We start from the raw sequence: 26,202 nt of genomic DNA on the forward strand, positions 1-26,202 counted from the left end.
CGCAGGTTCTTGAACCTTTGGCACTCCGGATGTTTTGTACTACAACTCCCATCATCTCTGGCTAGCATATTCAATGGGGAGGCATGCTGGGAGTCATAGTCCACTGAGAGCCACCGGTTGCATAACCCTATACTTGAGGGGATATAAGGCGATGCTCGCCTAAGAGCCATCTGCATATTACCAAGCATATTGAACTAACCACTGCCAACTCTCCAAGGGAGGGAGGCTTGGGAAGAAGGACTGGGCCGCATAATGAACATCACCGGGAAGTAATCCGGGCCTCCCACACAAGCAAACTCTCTTGCACAAGACCCTTTTCCACTCACTCTAGCTGAAAGCACACATCTGTCTTTATTTATTTGATGCTTAATAGTTGGTAGTTTAGGCTGTTCCACGTTGTCATCCTGCCTCAGATGCGAGAGAGGCCATGAATGGGAGAAGCTCCCAGCTGCCCACCAGACGGCACGAGGAGGCCGCTCTCCCCCAAGCACCATACACATGGCCTGCTAAGCACTTACACGCAGGAGTCTTGGCTGATTGGCGTACCCTCCAATGGCCATGTTTCGGCATTACTCATTGGAGGGGTTACGGGAAACCTCTGGACTCAATTCCTTCATGCTCTTGATTGGTTCCCATAACTTTCTGCATGTAAAGTCGAGTTTTGTCTTATTTTAAGTCTGTGTTGCCCATTGCAGTGATTTTAGTGAGGAAAAAAAACACATCTTAGTTATATTGTATTCTCTTGGCACACCTGGGGAACTTTCATAACTATGCTTTTCTGATGAATTATTTTGCATATGTGAAACATCTGCATTTTGAATATGTGATATTTCACCACACAGACTGGGCATAATGCAATCAATGCCTGCGGCTCTGATTGTTATAATGCAGGATTCGGCAACCTGTGCCTTCTCAGATCTTTTGGACTACCACTCCCATGATCCCTCACCATGGACTATGCTGGCTGGGAGCCAAAGGTTGCATATCCACAGGTGTAATGTGGGCTCCCTTGCTAGGCACGCAGCCATTGTGGGTTTTGGCCATGCATTGCTAGTTTCAGGGAAGGAAAGATAGCTCAGGGGGAGCACGTTTGTCTTGGAAGCAAGACGACACAGCGGAACGTATGTCCAAGTCCCGATCCCACGCTTAGAAACCACTCTTTGGCATTAAGCGTGTTATAAAAGAACAGTTATAATTATAGTTGGCCTTGATGAATTGGATCATGCTGCATGTACTGGACATAATTAAATCAGATGTTGTTTTGCTGATTGGGCTTAACGCCCTAACTGGGACTAATGAAGTCGGGCCTTGCTGTGTTAACAGGATACGATAGATTCGAAGCATCAGTGCTATGCGGGCATTTGGTAAACAGGCTTTCTTTGTGTTTGTTAGGCAGACTGGAATCATGTCTCGCTTGCTAAGCATTGCCCCCACCTCCCTCTTCCTCATCCTCATCTCATTGCTAACTTGTTGATGTCGTCCGTCAACCAAGACGGTAATTTTGTAAAACTTTTATTTTGTAACCCTGTCCCTTCTTGGCTCAGAGGCCTAAGAACCTCCGCACACCAAATGGCTTCCTGTTCGTTTTCCTGTCCTTCCGGTGGGGACTCTGGGAGCCTGCTGGCAGTTCCCGATTTCCAATGTTTTCTCGCTTTACAATGGGAGGCCTCGCCCCACGGTCACTGCTGGGTACCTCTATCTGGTCAGCAGTTAAGCCCCACCCCCGCCCGGCTCCCCTGCTGTGCCCTGATGGGCGCAGGCTCTGCGTTTTTATCATGCCTATGCAATTTCCCTGGGAATGATTCTGGGCGAGAGTCGCAGGTCCTTCGGGGCTCTGTCGGCCGCTTAGGCTTTCCTTGAAGGTTGTTTCGGTTAGGCTTTCCTTTTAGGTTGTTTTGGATCAAAGGGATTGGTGTTTAAAAGGAACTGCGACAGTTGTTGACCTTCATGAACGAGGGCAAGGTTCCAGGCAATCCCTGCCGCTCCTCTAGCTTCTCTGCCTTGCATGACAAATGTCCTTTCACTGTACTGTTTAGAGCCCCGCCCAACTTGCACCCTCTCACCCAATAAAGGGCTGTCGGTTGATATTGCGTTTTCTTTGGTCAGCATGATGAGCAGCCTCTAGGCCACTTACAGGCACCAGTAGTATAAATCAATAGGTTAATGCGCCTGCTGCTAAGAACTGTGGGACGCAGGAATACGTAAAAGGGCCCTAACATGTCTGTCCTGTTGTCCTTGAGGCAGGGGTGTTGCTAGGTCTGGAAAAGATCCGGGGCTAGACTAATGTTGGGACTGTCGGGACTCGGGGCTAGCTAGCCTTTAGGTTGTAGCCCCTGAGATACTATCCAGGGCAAAAGACCCGGGGCTATAGCCCCCTAACCCCCACTTGCAACGCCTCTGCCTTGAGGGCAGGGTGCATGATGTTGTGTCCATGTTGTCTTTGAGAACAGGATGCATGATGCTGTTTCCATAACGCTTAAGGCGGTCTGTGAGCTGAATGTAAATGTCATTAGCACCCCGGGCGGGGAAACCTGCCAATCAGGTGGCTAGAACACGGGCTTGAACCACCGGTACAAGCCCGTGTTCCAAGCCACCTGACGGCTGGCTCTCTCCACCACCATATCATATATCGTATCATATCATATCATATCACCATCTTCCCCCACCCTCCATCCCCATTTTTATTTCTTCATTAACCCCTGGTCCCCCACTTACCTTATTTCGGCTGCAATGGCCCTTGCTGACGCAGCCAAACCTTCCTCTCAGCTTCCCACAGCTGCCATGGAAAGGGAAGAGGGGCTCCATATGCGTCACGTTGTAGGAAGGAAAATCCTTTTTTTTAGCACACTGGCTTGCCGCTTTGGTAACCCGGGGTGAAAATGGCCTTATGTACCCGTTTCATGGGGAACACTGGGGGGTAATGGCCATGGGCCCACATTGATGACCCTCGCTTTGATCGGGCTGTTAACCAGGGCCGCGGGCCGTTACCCTCTGGTATTGCCCGTGGAACGGGTACATAATACCACAAAATAAAGTGCTAGCCAGGCAAACTTTAATGTGGTTTTGATGTGTTCTTTTTCTTTTTTCTTAAATATTTGGGTATTTATGATGTGCCTATACAGCAAATGGTGTTTCAAAGCGCAACAAGACAAAGGGGGGGAGGGGCAGGGATGAAGAATAAAAAAAACAGTCCTACTCGACCTTGTGTCATTCGGATTATGCAAATGTAATAAGAAATGCATGGGAGTGGGAGTGGAGAGCGTGAAAGTGCAGGGGGGGAGAAGAGGTGGTGGAAGAGGGCCCCTGGGCTAGGAGAGTGCTAAGGGGAGGCCAGATGGACGAATGCCAGGGGAATCAAAAGGGGGGGAGGGATAATGGAGCAGGGCCTTGATTACTAAATGATTTTAACTGGGTCTGAGTAGTTAGCCATATCATGTCAAAACATGACACCTGGTATGAGTACCTTTCATATTAAGCCAAGCCATAAGACAACACCATACAATCGTGCGAGTACCTGGAGTTTTAAAGGCAACACACAGTTATTGTAAGAGTACCAGGGTGTCTGATGGCACAACTGGCAATGATGCCACTATTCAGATATGTGCTAGCTGCATTTGGCAATGATGTGAGAATCTTGACTTTTGATTGCCATTCTTGGTATATCACACCAATGCCTACCATAAGACGTGGACGCCAGAGCACATCATTGCAATGCCTGTTAAATGATGCCAGTATGTAGTGTAATAATGTCCGTCCCGTGCTTGGCCCTTAAGGTGTGTGTGGATGTGACTCAGAGGGCTAGACCTCACCACCTGCTACATGGTGTGGGGCCCAGCGACTGTATGGGCAGGGTCCATGGACTCTCACACAACACTTGGGGCCTGGGACACGGTACCACCACATGGCTTATTCCGCATCTACTTCACTTTTAAGAAATCAGACTTGGGATATTATGTTCAAATCTGTGGCCCAGGATATCAGGACCCTTTGTATTTGGCCCATTTTAATGTCCTGCTAAGTCTTAACAAGATAGAAGGCACTCCCGGGTAAATGATCAGAGGGCCATGAAGCAAGGATGGGTCTTACCAGCGGCTCCACTGACGGAGCTCAGCATGTGCATCCAGTCTTGGGCGTGTGATTCTGCGAGATCCAAGAGGGGAGACCAGCCTTTTATAGGCCCGGTCTACTTTGAGGGAGCAACCGGTTAAGTCCGAGCAGATGCACCTGGGCGAGGGAAGCCCTTGTGATCCAATCAATCCTTGGATAGAGAGGTTTATCCACACAGATGCACGTCTTTACCACAAGCCCGGAGTGGCTTGGAAGGAACCACTGAGAAAGCCAAAGCAGGAAACGGCATCATGTGGGAGCTTGAAGTCGTGGAGCAGTGAGCGAAGGCGTAACGTGTTGATTTGAACATAATATCCCAAGTCTGATTTCTTAAAAGTGAAGTAGATGCGGAATAAGCCATGTGGTGCTACCGTGTCCCAGGCCCCCAGTGTTGTGTGAGAGTCCATGGACCCTCCCCATACTGTTGCTGGGCCCCACACCATGTAGCAGGTGGTGAGGTCTAGCCCTCTGAGTCACATCCACACACACCTTAAGGGCCAAGCACGGGACGGCCATTATTACACTACATACTGGCATCATTTAACAGGCATTGCAATGATGTGCTCTGGCGTCCACCTCTTATGGTAGGCTTTGGTGTGATATACCAAGAATGGCAATCAAAAGCCAAGATTCTCACACCATTGCCAAATGCAGCTAGCACATATCTCAATAGTGGCATCATTGCGAGTTGTGCCATCAGACACCCTGGTACTCTTACAATAACTATGTGTTGCCTTTAAAACTCCAGGTACTCGCACGATGGTATGGTGTTGTCCTATGGCTTGGCTTGACTTAATATGAAAGGTACTCATACCAGGTGTCATGTTTTGACATGATATGGCTAACTACTCAGACCCAGTTAAAACCATTTAGTCATCAAGGCCCTGCTCCATTATCCCCCCCCCCTTTTGATTCCCCTGGCATTCGTCCATCTGGCCTCCCCTTAGCACTCTCCTAGCCCAGGGGCCCTCTTCCCCCACCTCTTCCCCCCTCATGTACTTACACGCTCTCCACTCCGACCTGCACTTCCTTTGTCTCCTTGGCATTAGCACTTTCCGTTCTGACCGGCACTTCCCCTCTTGTCCCCCACTCCCCTGCACTTCTTGTTAGTACTTGCAAGATCCGAATGACACAAGGACTAGTCTGACCGTTTTTGTTATTCTTCATCCCTGCCCCCCTCTTTTGTCTTGTTGCACCTTGAAACACCATGTGCTGTATAAGTACATTATAAATACCCAAAAGTGAAAGAAAAAAAAGAACACACATCAAAACCACATTCAAGTTTGCCTGGCTTATTTTGTGGTGTTATATACCTGTTCCATGGGCAACACCAGGGGGTAACGGCCCGCGACCCTGGTTAACGGCCCGAGCAAAGCGAGGGTCATTAACATGAGCTCAGGGCCGTTCCCTCCCAGTGTTCCCTGTGGAACGGGTACATAAGGCCACATGCACCCGGGTTACCAAAGCGGCAATCCGGGGTGCGGAAAAAAAAAAAGGATTTTCCTTTCTACAACAGGACGCAGTGCACATCCCATTATAGGAAGGAAAATCCTTTACCAGAATGGCCGCCATGCAAAGGGAAGAGGGGCTCCATAAGGAGCCCCTCTTCCCTTTCCATGGCAGCCGTGGGAAGCTGAGAGGAAAGTGTGTGAGGCATCCACGCGATTTACACAGAGTTGCGATTACATGCCGAGGTTACCATCAATGTATATGTTTTGCCGTAGTATCTTCACATATTCGCGGCATTTGACAGGGATGCCATTATATAGCAATATACATCCTTGCCAGGTTCTTACTCAAATTGCCAGAGTTTGCCATCAGACGTCAGGAGCACACACAATTTGGTCAGTGTTTTGATATGTTGCCCCTGTATGTCCATGAGATAACGTACATTGCAACCCTTTGCCAGAGGACAGCATTTTATTTCCCGGGACCCACACTATTAGCTGTTGCCACGGCAGCCCCTGGTACTCATGCCATTTTGAAATATTGGCATCACATACTCGGGTACTCTCACCATATGCCAGGTTTTGCGTGTATATGCCCATGTACACACCATTGGTCAAATATTGCTATGATTTCCCCAATTGACCCCGTGTATTCATCTATTTATTGGATTGACATATGCAAGTCCAGCTGGGAAGCATCAAAGTCGTGCATAGTGGACACACTCAGTGGACGCACCCAGTGGACACACTCAGGGGGTAACAGGTAGGGTGTGTGAGTAACAGAGCTAAACTGGCTGCTATTCTCCTGCACCGTTATTGTATGGAGCACACAGTTTGTCAATTGCGCTTTAGTCACTATCATTGTTCTAACAGCAATTCTGCATAGTCATGGTTGACTCTGTTTCACCTCGAGCTCTTCTTTGATTCTCTTTAGGGGGGGTAATGGCTAAACAAAAGTAACAAAAAGATATCCAGCCTTTCAGCCCTCAGAGGAAGACCAGCAGCGAGAAGGAAAGGGAGAGAGTGAGAGACATGCGAACAGTGATCCCCATGCTTCACTTTCTTTCCTCAATTCTTCTCCTGTCAGTTGGCAGTAGAGAGACAGCAATATATATAGAAGGATACCAAGATCAGAGTACACAAACGGATGCAAGCCTGGGCAATTTTAATCGAATGAGCAATTGGGATTGCCCACGCAGGTCCTTGGAGGCCTATTGGGTCTTGGGTGATCACTTGGTGCCTCATTTGGAACCCTGTTTTTAAAACTACCATTCAGCTCCCCAGAACACAATTTGAGGCTGGCTTCACACCTGACCATATGGCTCGGAGGTGAACCAGAAACCTATCAGCCATCTAGACACTCTGCGGACCCACCTCACCTCTAGGGGAGGTCTGTGGAACACACGTGAGAAGAACCCGGAACAGCAACAACAGGACATGATGCATCTTGGAGACACAATCCAACCAGTGGCCAAACAGTAGGGGGACACCCCCCACCAGACATCAATCAACAGAGCGATGACATAAAAGATACTGAGTGACAGCTGTGAGAGACCGGGGGGCAGGCTATTTGAACCAGAGACATTGCACTGTGAAAGTGGCTGTGAGTCAGACTGGGGTGAGACATGGCTAGAGACCATTGAAACTAAAGACACTGCCTTATAAAGAAGGAAAGGCCAGATTTGTGAACTTTGCTAACATCCGGTTCCCATCCCCAGCAGGCAAACCAGTAGCAGAGAAGGAGAGTCATCAAGAGGGGAGCAAAGGACCCTTTTCACCGCAGGAAGAGTTATTAGATGCCCTGGTGAACCCGGAAGAGAAATCAAGGTGGACATAAACAGTGTGACAATTACTAGTGATGAAAGGGGACTCCTGTGGTCTATTTCCCATGCTTCATTCACAGGGCTCTTTGCCATGCTGTAGAACAACATGGCAAAGAGCACTGTGATTGCCAGGGACTCGTGTGGTGCAGGGGTGTAGGGTTAGCACACCCGATTTCGAGTGCCAGCCTTTCATTCTTTCTGGTGCATCAAATATCGTTTTAAAAACAAAAATGATGCACAAGAAAAAAGACAGAGGGGGATTCGAACTCGGTCACGTGGCTGAAAGGGCTAGCCCTTCACCACTGGACCAGATGCGTCCATTTCCAAGAGGAAGGCAAGTGCGCCCTGTTTAATAAACAGGACCTGTTTGACTCATTCACTAGTTCTCAGGACAGTCAGTCCTGTGAATGCCCTTGTAATACAGTAAACAAACGCTTTTCAGCATAATTATTTTGCTGAACAAGTTTGTGTTTGCTGTATTAGGATTGGCATTCATTAGACTGCCTGTCCTGTTAACGTTTGTTTGCATTCTCTGCTGTCGGGCAGTAACAAGCTCAAGCTCCCAGTAGGAACTCCTGCTTGATTACTGCTGCAAAGGCAGAGAAGTAAAGAAACAGATTATACTGTTACTACGTAAAAAAATGCATGCCCACAAGTCCTTTCAAAGCAGGACTTTACAGCAGATTTGCTGCTTATTTTACATAGGAATTTTAAAAGAAATGTCAACATATATTTATTGTTTTGGGCAATAGTTTTAAACAATAACATTTTTGATAGAACTTCCCCTTTATATCACTTCTTAAAAGCAGAACTGGAAACTCAGGCATCCCCAACAACCGACCAATTTCTAATGTACCAGTCCCAGCTAAAATACACTGCACACATAGTTTTTAGGCTAATGCGAGTAATGGGGCCTGTATTGATTTAATCTGGGATGAGCTTAAAATCGGCACAGATGCCAACATCGCCTTGGCCATCCTGCTCCTAGTCGGCGTTTGATACAGTCAACTGTAGTGGAGCAGCTGCATGCCTCTGCAGGAAACCCCGCCCCCTTTCCTCCCATATGTCGGAGACCTGAGATCGTGCCGTATTTGACACCAGCAGTTGTGCCTATACCACAGTGTGTTTCGAGAGAGGATAACCATTGAGACAACCCTACCGAGTGTATCCCCGAAGTGATGACAACCTAAGGGAGGAACTCCCTGAAGGAATATGAGAAAGAGCAAAGAAAAGAAGTTAGTGACATCACAAGAAGAGTATGTATAATGTCCTGAGATATTGACTGAAGATGTATAGATCCTGAAGAGACTAATGATGAAGTAAAGAATCAGGTGAACTTTTAATTTAAACATGAAAAAGGAGATTACACGTGCACAAAGCGCTGCAGAAAATGAACCGTTCAATTATTGTACAGATGCTAAAACGCAAGGTATGATATAATATGGCATTTATAACGCGCCTATACACAAGTATTTCAAGGCGCGACTAGATCGACTAAGTCATCATAGAAGCTGTCTACACTTAGTGAATAGAGTGCAGGCACAGCCGCCCTTGTATAGAAGCTGGACATCGGAATTATGAATTTTAGTAAGCCAGGACCCATGAAGCGGGAAGGGAAAACTGTGTCGCAGCAAGAATAAGCAGAATCGTGGACCTGCATGGCGAAGTTGTCTGGCCTGGAGTCAAGACTGGAGCAGCCAAGGTCAGCTATCTATTCTGGAAAGGAGCAAACATGCGAAGAATGAATAAACCCTTGTTAAGGTGCAAAGAAGGAACACCAAGAGTGTCAAGTTTAATTCATTTAGAGCATTTAAAACCTGGCAAAAGGACCAAATCATGGTCTCCCATCACGTGAGTCAAGGATGAAAATAGAGTTCGAATATCAAGTCCCAGAACGTGATAGTGAGTGCTCTCACTCCCATGTATTCTAAAGACAAGGATACTTTACAAGGCCAAGTTCAAAAACAATCTTCATGGCAGAAGGCATGGGCGATGAGAGATGCTGGGCTAATTGGGTGGGGAGGTAGTGTCATGCCCCCTCTCCGTGCACCTGGGTCTGATCTTACGTGCTGCTAAATGAACCGAATATTCCAGGCATGGCAGACGTGTGCCAACCAATTGTAGTAGTCCATATAACAAAGGACCTTATAGTTTGAAAACCAATAAGAAACTGTGTATCTTATTTTTCTGAAGATGACATGTTTTAGAGGTAGGCATATGTTGTCCACCTGGTAGTGGGCAGCCAATCACAATCCTAGTTCCTATAAAAAGTATACTTAGATGTTCCCCTTAAGTCAACCCCAACCCTTGGTAGGTTTTTCATTATTGCCACGTAGTATGACATCATCTCTGATGTATTTTTTATCTATAAACTATGTTTGAGTAAAGATCGCTGAGAGAACCTGAGCATACGTCCGTTGATGTACGTTGTAAACTCCCTGTTTTACATAATTGCAAATGAAACAGTACTTTGCCATCTTCCTGAGTTGGTATGGTTATGTGGATTTGGAGTTACTCTATGTGATCCCATCCATTACATATGCACGTTCCTAGAGGGCCCTAAGCTCGCAATCACTTATCACTAATTAGGAGGTTGAAAGTACCTGGATTGTGAAACACCATGCTACAATGGATTAGAAACAGAAATGACCTGGATACCCTCTTCCAATTGAAACTCCCGATGATATCATGTGGCATACCCCAACGATGAAGCTCATCACCTCTACCATTCAAAATATACATGGCCTCACTCAGGAGACTCATCAAAATGCTTTCACTCACCTTCTACAACCATACAGAAGAGACACAAATCATTTTCTAAATGACGACCTACAAGGACTCGGACACCATCCTCACCAATTGTCTTGCGCAATTGAATGCTTGGTTGAACTATGACAATCTTAAACTGTACCCACGCAATATGGAAATCGTGATCGCTCCTCATCATGTCACACCACAAGTGGCAATGCCTATATCCTGGCCTGCAGGGATGGGTACCTGCCCAGAAATCTTAAGAGGGACAAGAACACTGGAATTCTTATGGAGAATAGACTTTGTTTGGAACTGCGAATCAATGCGTTGGTTAAGAAATGTTTGAGCCACCTAAACTTGATTGCAGGGATTCTGTCCGGGCATATGCATAATCAAGAGTAATTTGACTTACAGGAATACCTTAAAGACCTGACTTTGAACACACAGCGTCATTCTTCACACCCCAACATTGGGGATCACTTAACTTTCAGGAAATCCTTCAAGTGAGCTAGTCTGGGGAGCACAGCATCAATCTACCAACAAAGCACTTGACGCAAACTTCAAACCGCCTCCGGTGCCCATCACGAATTCCCCACTTACACAATCAATCTTCTATTTCCTAATGCCCTATACTAAGGCCAGCTAAGCTGCATGCACTCAGCACGCCAACAATCATACTTCAAGCAATCGAACACTGCACCTGTATGACCGACTTGGCAATACGCATCTTGCCATATCAGTAATAGCTCCTCAGATCTGGGTCTTCCTGAAAGTTCGGTGCACCAGCTTCTAGTAATTCAAAATTACGCTGCGAGATCGATCACAGGCTTGAAACCTATAGATGATATTGACCCAGCTCTCCTGTCACTGCATTGGCTACTGGTGGACAAACAGACTGCATTCAGGCTTCCTAAGGAGTTTGGTCTGCTCATTTTCAATGGAAAATAACCAAACATTGCCACACCAGAGCCCTCTGATTAGTTTCTTCCTTTTCTCTGCTGCCTTCCTGGTCCAGGAAAAAGAAGTTTGGAAGCAAATTACTAAACACTGATACATTCGTATGGAAACAACCTTCCTTTGGAGCTCAGAGCTCTGGACAGCCACCTACTGTTCTTGAAATGGCTGAAACTTACCTTTTCAAGTTCTTTTCATTCCTAGGTACCTAGACGAGAGGTCTTCAAGGTGTCCTCTTGCTCAAGCGGTCCCACCTTATTGTAGTTGTGCTGCTCCTCCAAGGGGTCTGGAGTCTGGCTTTGTCCGTACTTACTGACAGTCCTGTATTTTGTGTAATAGTATGTGCTGCTATTCTTGTGCTTCACTTCTCCCATAGCATCTAACTCTTTATTTTATTTTATTTATTTTAGTGGGTTTTTTATAACGCGCCTAATACCATGCCTGAGTTCGGTTTCTAAGCGGGGATCCGGGATTCAAACCTCTGTTGCTTGGCGTGGTCTTGCTTCCAAGAACAGCGCTTTGCCTGTTCCTGACTGCTTCAAAGCTTGGTTGGTTCATAACCTTCTCTCCTTTCTCCGTCACTCTCCCTGCCTTCCACTTGGGGTGCTCCAAGGAATGTATAATTATGAATATAAATAAACAAAACTACACACTCTCCAACCCATCCCCAACCCCAACCAATGCATTCTATCTCCAGGGGCGTACAAGGCTCCCCTCTAGATACAATTGCCCGGTGCCTCAGATAATTAACTGCTAGCCACAGACCTGTACGCAGGGGTCGGGGTACTTCCGGTCTGCATGCATCAACACAACAGCAAAGCTATCTTGCATTTTCCTTTCCCTGCTCCCAACCCAAATACCCCAACCGCTGTGTCAGATGCATCAGTCGCTAGCAGACCATGCAAATGGCAGCTATGTGCAGTAAAACTTCACCCTGTCAAGCCATCCTGTTCACTCCATACAAGCTAGCTGCCTCGGCCTGCCGCTTACACACCTCCACGTACGGTCAAAGTTCCCCGGGTGTGAGGTGACTTCCCTATCAGAGTCTGCTCCATTCACAGCCTCTTCTCCTTGGGTGACACCACAAGGACCTGAACATTGTTCTCTGCCAATAGCACTGTCGACAGCCATGCGCTTCGCGTCCGCGGCAGTGCAGCTCTTTACAAATCATAAAAGACGTTATCATTATCATAAACTACGATGTGTAACTTCTGCAGTCCCATTTGAGGGGAAGAAAAATAACAGACTAGCCATTTTCACTGACGGCACACGCACACGCAAACCTTTGCACCCATGGAACAGATTCAAATGTAAAGATCGGACAATTGTGAAACCTATACACACACGGACCAGAGTGCTAAGTTCAGGACACACCCTCTTAGGAAAATAGTTGAGCATCTTCAGTGTATGCGCACCACTGTGTACATACGTGTAAGTAAACAGCCTGTTTCTTTGCAAGTACACCTCCTGGTACTCCTACACATATAATTACACCAGTAGGTATTTATGAAGGTACTTGTTATGTTATGTTACTTGGCATTTATATAGTGCTTTATATATCATTGGTATGACCTCAAAGTGCTGGTAGGTTGAACGTCCTTGGGATCCGTAGTTCAGGTCAGTAGAGAGAGATGGAGTGGTAAGGTGCGTGGGTGCACCGGGTATGTGTGCAGCTGGTGTAATTGTCGGACGGTAGCTGCTTCCTAGCGATGGGTGACGCCGCAAAGACCTGAACATTGTTCTCCGACAATAGCACAGTCGGCAGCCATGCGCTTCGAGTCAGCGGCAGTGCAGCTCTTTACAAATCATAAAAGACGATATCATTATCATAAACTATGATGTGTAACTTCTGCAGTCACATTTGTGGGGAAGAAAAATAACAGACTAGCCATTTTCATGTGTGAAGTCTGGTGGGTAGACACCCAGACTGGGTTCTGGCTGCGTTAGGCCTGAGGAACGCCTATGTGAGCAGCTAGGCCGGAATATGCTTGGCTAGTTGCGTTTTGTACGTGTCCCTCTGTGAGAACACAACCCTATTCCTCTATCTATGTAAGTTTACAGCGCCATTCAGCCAGGTATGTGTATCCATGCAGGCACACAACCAGGTACCTACACCTTTGTATGTAAATATGGTGCATTCCGCCATGTACGGGCTCAGCCCAGTACCTGTAGCTATGCAAGTGCTCAGCCTGATTTATGTAGGCATGTTAGTACACAGTCTGGAACTTGTAGTTATGTATGTACACAGCCTCTACTTGTAGCTATATAAGTACACATGTAGCTTTATAAGTGCCTATCTGGTACCTGTAACTATTTATTGTATAGCCGGTACCTGTAGTTATGCAAGTACACTACCTGGTATATGTAACCATGTAAGTGTTACACTGGATTTCTGCACTCTGGCCTGGTGGACAGATCTGTGGGAGGCCAACCTAGTTGGTGAACAGGGATAACTCTGGGAGCTGTAGCCAAACCAATCAAGGGAGCATGGAGAGTGGCCAAGGCTGTCTCAAGAAGGGGTGAGCCTGGTAAAGTGTCCACAATGAGTCCACAAGCTACGTAATCACTTACAGATATAGTTACATAAATACTATATTTATTGATGGCCCAGCAAACACTATAAAAATGACAATAAGCAGTAATACTATAACACAACACTCATAAAATACATATATACAGCCCCTGAAATCAGTGAAATAAGGGCCTTGGTGTATGTCTTAGTATGGCTTTGCTGAGAAATTATCAGTGAGGGTTAGGCTTTTGTTGCAAGCTTGAAGACTGGCCCTCTACTATGGACAGGGACGTCATTTCACCAAAATGCCAGGGGTAGCGGCAGTGGCATCACACAAAACCTGACCTCTGATAACATCACAGGAAATGATGTCACCTGACCCCACCCCAAGTGACATCACAGGAAGCAATGGAACACAACCTTTCACCACTTGACAAAGCCGGAAGTGGCATCACATAGCATTGTTTCTAAGTACACTACGGAAAATATGGTTATGGTATCACTGTAAAGTGATATACATTGCATACAAGAATAGATCACCATATGTATCCTTAATATCAGTGCTTATAGATCCATATTACCAAATTACTGTAAATGCAAGCAGACATCCAAGGCCAATTGATAATGATGTTATTATATAGCACTTACGGTTAAGTGCTTAATATAGAACAAATATACATACAATATCATCCAACCTGTGTTGGTACTCATTTATCAATCTCAACAGGATGAAGGCTGAGTTGACCTTGCCAGGAGTCGAACCTGCAACCTACAGATCACACACACATTGCAGCAGTGAGCGCTCAACCCACTGAGCTATCTTACCGGTTAATGCTACCAGAAAACTAGCCACTCCAGAAACAAAGAGACACATGGTGCTGGCCACAGCCCAGGAAATACAATAAAAAAATATTTTTTTAAAAAGTATTACCAATTTTTTTTACGGCTAGCAAGGGAGACCACAGAGGTCGCTGTTGCGACCCCTAAATGACGTCCCTGACTATGGCTGTCCCTGTGTGCTGGAGGAAGAGGTTGCCACTGCTGGATATCTCATCAAATTTCAATAGAACTGAACACAGTATAATTCTCATCCTCATTTTGAAAGAAATTTGGCTTCATTACAAGGTTGGCGCTATTCCGGTGGTAAATCTGCCAGAATACTGCCAAATGGAATAACTGTTACCGCCACTTGGTCCAGCGGAATTACCCCCAGATTACAAGTGGTGGTATTGCAGAATTAGTTCCCATTTATGGAGTCCATGGGGATTTCAGCGGAATGTAACCCTGAAGTAATTCCAACAGCGCTAATTCTGATGATTTTGCTGATTATTGGTGATAAATCAGCAGAATTACCTCCAGCATTCAGCTGGAGGGTTTTCCTCTGCTTCACCTCCAAAGGTTGCAGTACAGCTGTGCGGTAACACAGCTGAAATGCAGCCATTACAGGGTCACGTTCCCCACACTGCCATACTTGTAATGATGCCCAATATTCTGTTGCTTGCGTTGAAAGGTTCTGGACTGGTCTGGCCTTTCATGATTTACAGCTTTAACAGGTAAGGATTGAGGGGAGGGGCAGGGCCTTTCCCTTATGCATTTTCCAAACCCCCAGTGCTATATGTATACAGAGCCTCTGGAAGGATTAACTGAACAGTGGAACATCGCTGTGTATTCATTATTATTGCCTGTTCCAATTGGCAATACTAGAAGTTATGTGCCTGGAAGCCTGATTTATGGGCCAGAGTGAAGCAAGAGCGCAAGGGAGGACTGTGCATGTTGCCTCTGCAGGAACAAAGATTTAAATTACAAAACATGGAATGGATTTTTTTTTTTTTTAAAGGCTTGCAGTCACTTTCTGTTGATTCAAATCGCTGAGCATTACATGTGGTGGCAACTTGTGAGAATGTAGCATTTTACATGTTGTGATGCAAAACCAAACAGCCACAATACTTTCTTTTAAAGTAATTTCCATTCCTTTGAAAGCTAGCCCCTTCTCCTCCTGCAAGCATGTTGCGCTGGACTTCCAGGCTCTCAGTCAACCAGAGCCTGTGGGGTGGTGAGAGCTTATACAATTATGAATATGTCTTAATGTGCTTGTTTGCATTGACCCTCTTTTAAATATTATGTATAATTTGCCTTCAAACCTCATCCCTGTAATTTTTTCTGCAACTCATGTTGAAGACTTGTTGTTGGCCGTTAGAGCCAACAAATAATACATGTGTGCCATTTCAACCTTTATAACATCTTGTGGGGTCTGCTTTGGGTAACGTATTAATGAACTAAGATTAATAACCCAACATTAATTATGGGACTGTATCTTTCATACTGCTGTATTTTCGTTGTGGAACGCTCTGTTTCAATTTTTAATTAAATAGAATTTAGTAATTTTATTAATCTGATGCTAGTGGGATGAATTATTATAATGGAGTAATATTTATTTATTGAAAGATGTATTTTAATGTATATGCTAGCTGTGATTTTTTTAAAAAAAATGTTAAGTATTTGACTCATGTTTGTGATTCTGTGACTTAGATTAATTTTTAAATGTGTACGGTGTTAATAAACTAAATGCACAATACCAAATATATATACATATATATATATATATATATATATATATATATATATATATATATATATATATATATATATATATATATATATATCTTGTCTAATGATGCAAAGTGAATGCAATATACATTAATCAAGAGTTAAGGTTAACCTAAAAAAAGTAAAGTGTCCAAAGAGTGGCAATAACATTGTTAAGGTACAGCCACTGTACGCCACTACAAATTCAACTATGAAGCTAAACACTACATTTAACCTTTACGCTTTAACACTCATTTCAACTCTGGTATTGATGTAACCTGTCTTCTACTTGAAACTAACCTTAACTCTTGATTACAATTCTTTTATTTAGTGCGTGTATGTAAGCATGTAGTATAAGTGAATGTAGTACGGGTGTTTGCTCTGTAAGTCTATTATTGCATGAGTGTATGGCATAGAAAAGGTTAAAATGAAATGTCTTAATGAGTTTCAGAAAATAACTTTTGTCAATAAATTTTGAAGGCTTGCATGGGCAATTCTGCAAAAATCCACAGTAACATTTCGAGGAATCTGCTTCTGCAATTTCAGAATGTTTCATGTTCGACTTAATACTTGTAAATTGTTCTTATATTTTTAGCATAGCGTTTTCCCATAGGCAAAAAAACAACTTTTTGGAACCCAAATTATTGAAAAATTGTCTGCTTAGATTGTGTCATTTTTGGCATGCCCCTAGACCTCATCAGGAATTGGTGCAAAGTAACAGAAAAATTGAAAATGATCTTGGTCAATTTTGAGATATTAATAATTTAAGATGCATTTATGATATGAACTGTACACATCTACAGGTGTAGATAATGTACATTATTCAAATGTATGCTGCTATAAAACACATCAATGTCAGGATTGACTTTGATGTCAGTTTTCGGGAGATGGCAGTTGCATAGAGGTGCAAACTGTAAAATCTGCATATATTGAAATCTCACATCAAAGGCAGAGCTTGCTTTAATGTGTGCTTTCAGACGTATTGGAGATGTATACTATGTCAGCAGAATTAATGTAAATTTGATACATGAACTCTACATGCATGAGTTAGAGATGTACCTCTACACTAACAGCCATCTGAAAACTCTTATCAAAGTCAGGACATACTTTCATGTCAGTTTTCAGGAGATGTTAATTACTACATGTACAAACAGTAAAACTCATATATACATCTTTTTCGTATTAAAAATTCACATCAAAGTCACACCTAACTTCAATGTAAGTTTTCATCTGTATAGGAGATGTCAAGGATATGGGCATTTATGACTTTATACCAAACTTATAAGCTCACATGCCAGACTTATACAACAACCACTCATATTGCTTAAAACACATAGGGCCTCATTACGAGTCTGGAGGTAGCCATGCCGCTGTTTGCGGCATGGCTGCCTCCAAACTCAGGTCCGGGTTCCTTGAATGAGGAATTACCGGGCCATTCCAACCTTGGAGGACCCAGTGATTCCTCATTCAATTTACCCATCCCCATTCCCATTGAGCCCCTATAGGGCTCAATGGGAATGGGGAGGGAGCTAACAACGGGCCTGTTGTTAGCTCCCTGGTCCTTTAGCAGCTCCCGCTAAAGGAACTCATAATAGGGAGGAATGGGTTTAACGGCACCGCACCATTACGGGCGCCGTTAAACCCATTCCGCCAGGGTAATAATGAGGCCCATAGTCTTAAAACACACACACATTAGTTTGACACAAATTCTTACAACGCATGCCCTTATGACCATGCTCTTACGACACTCACACTTATGGCACTCAAAGAGCATTCAGCCTCGACAGAACTAAATCAGGTGATGGATGGATTATTGGCTCCTTCAAAGATAGGGCCAAGTTGGTTTATTTTTGGAGGTGATTTTAATGTAAAAGATGTGAAAGGGCCTAATCCTGACAAGCTTGATGAGTCTGAAGATTAGGTATTGTATCGCCCTCCCCCCGAGGTGACAGACACAAGAACGTGCTTGAAGACATTACAGCTTTATACCTGGTTCATGGAATGGGCTATGAGATCTGTTAATGCCAGTCATCCAAACACTAGACCAGGTAAACAATAATCAAAGTGGACATATGGGGGAACCACGCTGTCAGGCATATTGGTGTGACTTTGCAACCCGCTCCCAAAGGAAATACAAACAACAGAAGTTCACCTAAAGTTCAGAAAATTGTTAAAAACATGGCTCTATAACTCACTGAGCTAAATGGGAAACATAATTGAAGGGAAACTGCCAGCACATCACAACAGAAACACCAAAAAGAACTGAAACCTGATGAACCCGAAACAGAGCCACCCAAAGAAATAAAGCAATTTACCGCAAATCACCACAGAATAATATAAACCTGATGGATCAACATAACCTCAGATGACTCCCCACTAACACTAATACTCTGCATACTCATCTTCAAACACTGAACAAATCACCCTCATACCTCCACTGCTGAGGGGAAAACCTAAAACCACCACAAACTAAACACACTCCACAACACCCAGCAGGAAACTAAACCATTCACACACAAATCAGCCCCTAAACACTCATGCACCAAACAACAAAACTTAACCAACTTAAAAAAAGAAACAGCACACAGTGATCATTTTTTCAGAACTGAAACTACCAACAGTGCTATTCCCTCTCAATCACACTAAGCCCTCCCAACACCTTTCCTTTTCAGATCTGCCAGAGTGCCTGGAAACTATGAAAATGTGCAGTGGTGCATGGTATAAATCAGAATAACATAACACCTACGACACTCACACTTATGACACTGACACACACACACTACCACACTCTTTTATGACGCACAATGTTGCCATACACACTTATTATAAACACACTTATAACAAATACTATTATGACATGCCCTTTCCACATATGCTCTTTCTAAACTCTCCCTTAGAACAGACACTTACAGCCCACAAACTTACATTACATGCTCTTGCATCACTTGCTCTTACGAGGCACGCTATTACAAAACGCACACGTATGACACACACACACACTTATGACTCTCACACTTACAACACTTACATCACACACACACACACACTTACTTGGCCCACACACAACCAAATATTCTTACACCACACACTCTTATGACGCATGTTGTAATGAAACACACTGTTATAGAACCCACATTTACAACACACTCTCTTACCACACACACACTTATGACACAAACTCTCGCAAAACTCTCCACAGCACATGCTCCTACAACACACACATGCAGCAAACACGATTACCACATACTTACACCACTTGCTGTATAAGCACGAAATCCATACCACTAGAAATCCAACCTTAACACTCACTTCATATAAAAGACAGACTACATAAATACCATAGATGAAGTGAGTCTTACGGTTGGTTTTGTAGTGGTGTAGAGTTAGTGTTTATACTTCAAGTTTATAGTTGAATTTGTAGTTGTATAGTGTGAGTGTCTGTACCTTAATGTTGTTGTTCCTTCTCACTTTACTTCTTGTTAGATTAATCTTGATTAAAAAAAGTATATATACATATATTCAATGAAAAAACGTAGTTAAGGGGACGTTATGGTTGAGTTGCACTAATAAAAACCTATGAAATTCAATGGAAAACGTTGTTACAGGTACGTTATGGTTATAGGTAAAACTGAAAAACCTCCGAAATTCGCAAGTTATGGTAAGCTAAGCAACCATACCTCGTGCCACCACCGTGCACTGCTAAGACTAACACCCAGGACATCAAAGATGACATCACAAAATCTGTTTAAGTTCTATATTTCTATGCACCTATGTAGGTAAGCACTGAATGTATGCATAATGTATATATTCTATGTTTCTAAATGATTCCCCACCTTATATATATCAGTTACGTGTTGCCTCATTATAAGTATGGCGGTACAGTAGCAACGGCGCCAGTAGTGCTACCGGCACCGTTGCTATCGTACTGCCATACTACAAGTTGTGCTCGTGGGTCTCGCTCTGCCTGCCAGGTCCTGGCAGAACAAATTATATTTTGAAACAAAATATGCTCAGATAAAGTAGGTTTACCAAGCAAGTTTGGGCAGAGAGAAAAATGAGTTGCGGGCAGGAGCAAAATATAATCTTGCGCTCATGGCTCGCAATTTGTATGTGACATTTCTGTGCTTTGCATCATTCACAGTGGGACAACACAATGTTTAGATCTACGAGCTGCACAGTGCAATGAGTCCACACATGCCTCTCAGGCCGGGCCTTTGGGGGGCTTTGGGGTACCAACGCTGGTGCCAGTGTCCCCGTTATGCTCCTTTATTTACAGCATCCCTTTGCCATGCGGGTACTGCTGTCACCTGTCATGAACCTCACCATCAGACTAATTAAAATGTCTGCCAAGTGGACAAAGTGATGATTATTTCACCTTTTTAGGTGCAATTCTAACATTGTGTGGCCAACTGCAAATGTCATGTTTTGTGTTTTTTGTTTCCAGGGCAAAAAAGCTAAATGCTGAACGAGTTGTCTGTGCCACCTATGTATGTACATATGGTCACCATTTCTAGCTAAGCACACACAGAGGCCGATTCATGGAATTTCTTGCGCAGAAAAGGGGCTACTTGCACCCAATCTGCACGTGCAACTCTGTCAAGTCTTGGAATGGAATGCACTGGACTTTTCCTGGACTTGCACGGATTTCGCACTGGGATTTTCGCTTTCAAAATAATTTACTTTTGTTTATGTCTGCTTCCCCACAGGGTCAAGTTGTTGTGTGGTATCTCGCCCTGAGGAAGGCAGGCACACGTAGGCAGACATGTTAAAAAATCATTAGGACATAGAATAATTCCAATTCTGCCAAATCTTTGGAAATAATTTATGCAGTGGCTAAATACAAGCCATAAACACGAATGTTGACTGAGGTTAGGTCACCATTCAGCATTGGCAGTTTGATGTCCATTTTCCTTTAACATTTTCTTTTGGTTTATCCTGCTTAAAAGTTTGAAGTAAAACTTTTGTTGTTTTCTTGTTTTGTATCAAACCTAATATCATCAAATATATGTATTCACATGTTTAATTGTTCACGTATTGTTTACGCATTTATGTTTTTGCCAAATAAAACAATTATATTTTCTATATAAAAATTTCTTTTTTTTCACTGCTCTTTTCAAATATGAGACTACCCTGTTTGCTTTCAGAGTCTGCTACAGCCTTCAATTTGCGTGACACCTTTGTGGTGCACCTTGATGAATAAATCATTACTTGAATTAATTGTCAACTGAGTTTACAACAGTATGGACCCCATTGTTTGAGTATGGATTTCGCACTGGTCTGGCATGCCTGTGTGAGCTGTCGAGGGCCATGCACGAGACTCTGAGCCGAGGGTGTGCACGACCTGCGCAGAGGGCTGGCAAGGGGGCTGAGCACCACAAATGGGGAATAACCTGCGAAGAAGTGGGCGTTCTGAGGGACGGCCTGCAGGAAGTGCCTCACACACCCACTATTGCGCTGCAAGGGACGTATTCATGGAATCGATCACGCAACGTCTCGGCTGGGAAATGCCCACGCAAGTCCTTCATAGGATCCACCACCCAAAGGCTGGCGTAAATAGACTTGCGTGTAGGATTTTGAGCACACAGGTGGGATTGCATGTCATATTTTGTGGTGTATGTACTCAATTGGGGTACAGATGTAACGTAAGGGTGCACATCTGCTGTGTCACGGGTGCAGCAATGTTTTACATTGGTTTGCATGCACTTTTCCTGAGTTTTTGACGTTATGATTTTTCATAAGCATGTTGTCGGGGTGCTGGATACAGTTACGGGGGACCCCGCACATACGTCCTGAGTCACAGGCCTGCTTACGGGGGACCCCAAGCACTGTTTGAAGGGTGTGTGTATTAGCGCCTGGGGCACCGCGCAAAGGTAGCTGATCTGGCTGTTTCCTGCTTTGCGTGTGGGCGTGTCGGGGGCGTTCCAGCCCAGGACCTGTGAATACAGTTACTTTGTGTGAACAACCCCATGAATACGCGTTGAGTGCAGATTTTCTCAATTGCGCAGGCTCGCGGAGTGGTCTTTTCGGAGCGCGGCCATTGTGCGTTTTCTGCCCGCAATTCAATGAATCGGGCCTACAGTATCTACATAAGTTCTATGTACTGTGTGCGAGTTCACACTGCATCAGGTACATTCCATATTTCTGTGTATAGACTGGATGTGTGTATGTGCTGCATTTCTGTGTATCTTTGTAAGTATTTATATTCAAAACAGGAAATGAAAACCAAGAAGTGACCCTACCAATATACATATCATCTCATCTGATTATGTCCATTCATTAATTATTGTAATACACCTTGATTTTAATTTTAAAACAAATTGTTTTACACTTTAAAATATCACAAAACGTCACACATGTAGTGAACTCCAATAGGGTGCATCACCCAATGCACCCGAAGAACGGCGAATAGCCCCACCTCAATTGAAACATCATAATAACCTCAATGGTTAAAATACATCAATAGGTGCAACACTGACATCTGTCTACTGCTACAAAACACATGCTGAATACTCAACAATAAACATTTTGCATTTATGAACAAACATCTTAAATGTTTACCAAAAGCAGTATACTTTCTAATGTGGGCTCCGTTCAAATATATTTCGGAGTTTTTTTGTCAGTACACACTCCTCTAATTTCCACATTTCTATTCCATTCTTGCAGTACACACTCAAGTTATGTAAGTCTGTGTATGTTTGTAAGTATACACTGCATATACATATGTTCTTATATTTCTGCTAACACAACAATCTCTTAGTTCTATATTTCTTTCAGTACACACTCAGTCTAAGGTCTACATTTCTATTTCTGTCAGTACTCACTCGAGGTAAGTTCTATATTTCTGTAGGTACACAGCTTGGTAAGTTCTATATGTCTGTAGGTACACAGCTTGGTAAATTCTATATGTCTGTAGGTACACAGCTTGGTAAATTCTATATGTCTGTAGGTACACAGCTTGGTAAGTTCTATATGTGTGTAGGTACACAGCTTGGTAAGTTCTATATGTCTGTAGGTACACAGCTTGGTAAGTTCTATATGCGTGTAGGTACACAGCTTGGTAAGTTCTATATGTCTGTAGGTACACAGCTTGGTAAGTTCTATATGCGTGTAGGTACACAGCTTGGTAAGTTCTATATGTCTGTAGGTACACAGCTTGGTAAGTTCTATATGTCTGTAGGTACGTAGGTACACAGCTTGGTAAGTGCGATATGTCTGTAGGTACACAGCTTGGTAAGTTCTATATTTCTGTAGGTACACAGCTTGGTAAGTTCTATATTTCTGTTTATCTTTGTCACCATACAGGGCCCGAATCATGAAATGTTTGCACGGTTCAAAGTGACTTTGCACTGTTGAACAGTGACTTTGCACTGCCGACACACACCTGATTCATAGAACTGTGCAAAGTGTATTTTTGCGGTGCAAAGTCAGTGTAAAGTCAGTATAAAGTCGTTTTTGTAGTACAAAATGACCTTGCACCGCAAAAATACACTTTGCACAGTTCCATGAATCCGGGTTTGTGTCGGCAGTGCAAAGTCGCTATTCAGCAGTGCAAAGTCACTTTGAACCGTGCAAAGAATTCCCTGAATCGGGCCCACGCGCTTTATACTTAAGGTCTACTTTTTCTGTCAGCGCACGCTCACCGGACGTCCTACATTTCCGGTAAATAAACACCGTTCCCATGTAAGCCCTGCATTCCCACCTCCATGTGTAAGCAGGCGTCCCCTTACCTGGTCAGGTGCGGCTCCAGCGCCCACGGCCCAGCCGAGCAGGAGGACCCATAGCCAGGGCGGCCCGCGCCTCCTCCACGACATGCCCAGGCCGGAGTGTCGCCCACGTTGCCCGGCTCGCACGCCTTCTCTCCCCCTCACATATTGTCGATCCTACTAGCCGTGGGGGTTCCGCGGACCCTCGCCTCCAGTGTGCCGAACGCCCACTTCCCAATGAGTTTCGTTATGCACTCTTACAGGAAAGGGAGCGCCCTGCCTGAGTGCGTGAGTGTCCCTTGACTGTCTCCTCTTCTGCTCCAGCCCAGGCGGGACTTGCTGGTTTATGGGAAGTCACTCTGGCCTGCAGCCCGGACTCGAAGGCGGGTATTTTACTGGAGAGGGCGTGTGTGTGTGCTGTGCCGAACGCTTGGTGGGGAATGCGCCTGCTGCTGACATCTGACGTTACACTCAAGGTTCTAATCATAGTAAGATAGCTTAGGCGGTTCACGGGCCTGTGGCTGAGCTGAATAGAGCCTGCTGCCATCATCGTACTGGCAATGCGCCAAACAATTCGATAATGTTGAGGGAAGACTGTATGTTCTGTTGGACTTTGACAGCCTTTAGGAGTTGAAAGAGGGGTGTAGACAGTGCATAGTTGTAGGAGTCAGCCCCACCAGCAAGGCTTCCCGCTGAGCTGCAGGTCCCCCTTTTCAGACACTTGCATAGTTTGTTTTAAACAGTCTATTTGTAAGAGACAGCACTTTTTTTTAATTAGCGGGTTATGGTGGACAGCATGGCAAGTGTCGCGTGTAGTTCGGGAGCGCCACTGACAAGTCACTGCTCCTGCTAAGGCGAGCATTTAGAGGTATTGCGTTGTTCCCGCCAGCAATACCACATGCGGTATTTAGCAATACCACATGTGGCAACCTGAGGGGTCCACGTGGATTGTGACTGTTCTTTTGCCAAAGCAGTACAACTGTCCAAACATGCAGTGTTTTAGAAATACCGCATGTGGCACTTTCGAAATACCGCCTGCCATGTTTCTTAGATGTAAACCTCCATCTTCATCCAGGTTTGTGGGATGGCAGTGCATTTGGGGCAGCAGCAGTGCACATCATGGTTATCCCTTGGTTAAAAAAATAAATAAAAAAAACACTCAAGGGGGTCCCTAATTCTATTTTGTCGTGGAAATTAGGAAAGGGACCGTCCAGCCCTTCACTTTATGGGAATTGATTAAGGACCTTTACTCTTTAAGGCCGCACACAACGCGGAACATCCCCAACCACCGACAGGACTCAACCACTCTCAACAACCCCTACTCTACCCACGGAAAGAAAAATCATTGAGAAACCACCACTATAAGGAATCCATCCCAAAAACCAGTAAGGAAGACAACCGCAAGGCAAACAGAAGCACAGAATAACCAACACAGGAGGGCTTACGCCCGGGTAACCAACTGACCCTCCAAAATATAAACTAAAATACTACACAAGGCCACGTCAAAGAATCAGAAGTTGGGAGAGGAAACTAGAGAGGATATCTGAAGGGGAATCACAGTGAACCCCTACTATGGCACATTCCAACACATCATCAGAACGCACAGCCACGACCACTGCAGTAATAAGAACCACCCAAAGAACCAGACAAAAATCACTCTACCTTACCCCTTACCTGGCAACAACCGGATCAACAGAACAGATGCCCGTACACAACAGCAGCATATCAGCACCCTATAGGAAAAAGACAGAATCAACTCGAAGAATGAGAAGCTTCACCCTCACTCCATACATCAGCAACCCATCACCCAAGAGAACCGCCATCGCCATCCAGAATCGGAAGAGGAGCCTGAAATGGTCATAAACCCTACGAAACAATAACAGAACACAGATCAACCCAAAGATGATAAGCAGAATATCCAACAAAACGCCCAAAAGATGCAAACAATAACAAATCAATCTACTACAAAGAGAAAAGTACACTGCAACCTAATCAAGGTTGGATCCATGTCTAAATACACAACCAAAATCTATGACCTACTCTGCGACGGGGGAATTGACATTCTATGCATCATAGAAACCTAGTTAATGAAATCTATAAAATCATAATACACAGCTGTCTACCTGAAAACTTCAAATGTAAGCAGGCGAGCAGAAGCGGAAAAAGAGCAGGGGTGGAAGGGGTCGCAGTAGCTTACAAAGATCACTTAAAAATCAAAACATCAGAACCTTTAAGCATCCAGAACTGCAAATCCCTCATCCTCCACCTTCCGACAGGACGGCAATCAAACCTCACATTCATACTAGTCTACAGGCCTC

The 26,202-nt window shown here is 44.4% G+C and overlaps 1 protein-coding gene across 1 annotated transcript in view; it reads right to left on the reverse strand.

Annotated features, from left to right (window-relative positions):
- Window positions 1–24,232, reverse strand: part of LOC138580286 (tumor necrosis factor receptor superfamily member 3-like) — a 252,643-nt gene extending 228,411 nt beyond the window's left edge. The window contains exon 1 of the mRNA XM_069650699.1: window positions 23,909–24,232. Within this exon, the coding sequence (XP_069506800.1) occupies window positions 23,909–23,992 (84 nt within the window). The 5' untranslated portion in view covers window positions 23,993–24,232. The remainder of the gene's footprint in view (window positions 1–23,908) is intronic.
- Window positions 24,233–26,202: the final 1,970 nt, after the last annotated feature.

The sequence above is a fragment of the Ambystoma mexicanum genome, chromosome 3p, assembly GCF_040938575.1.
Source record: "Ambystoma mexicanum isolate Mex_15411 chromosome 3p, UKY_AmexF1_1, whole genome shotgun sequence".
Lineage (NCBI taxonomy): Eukaryota > Metazoa > Chordata > Amphibia > Caudata > Ambystomatidae > Ambystoma > Ambystoma mexicanum.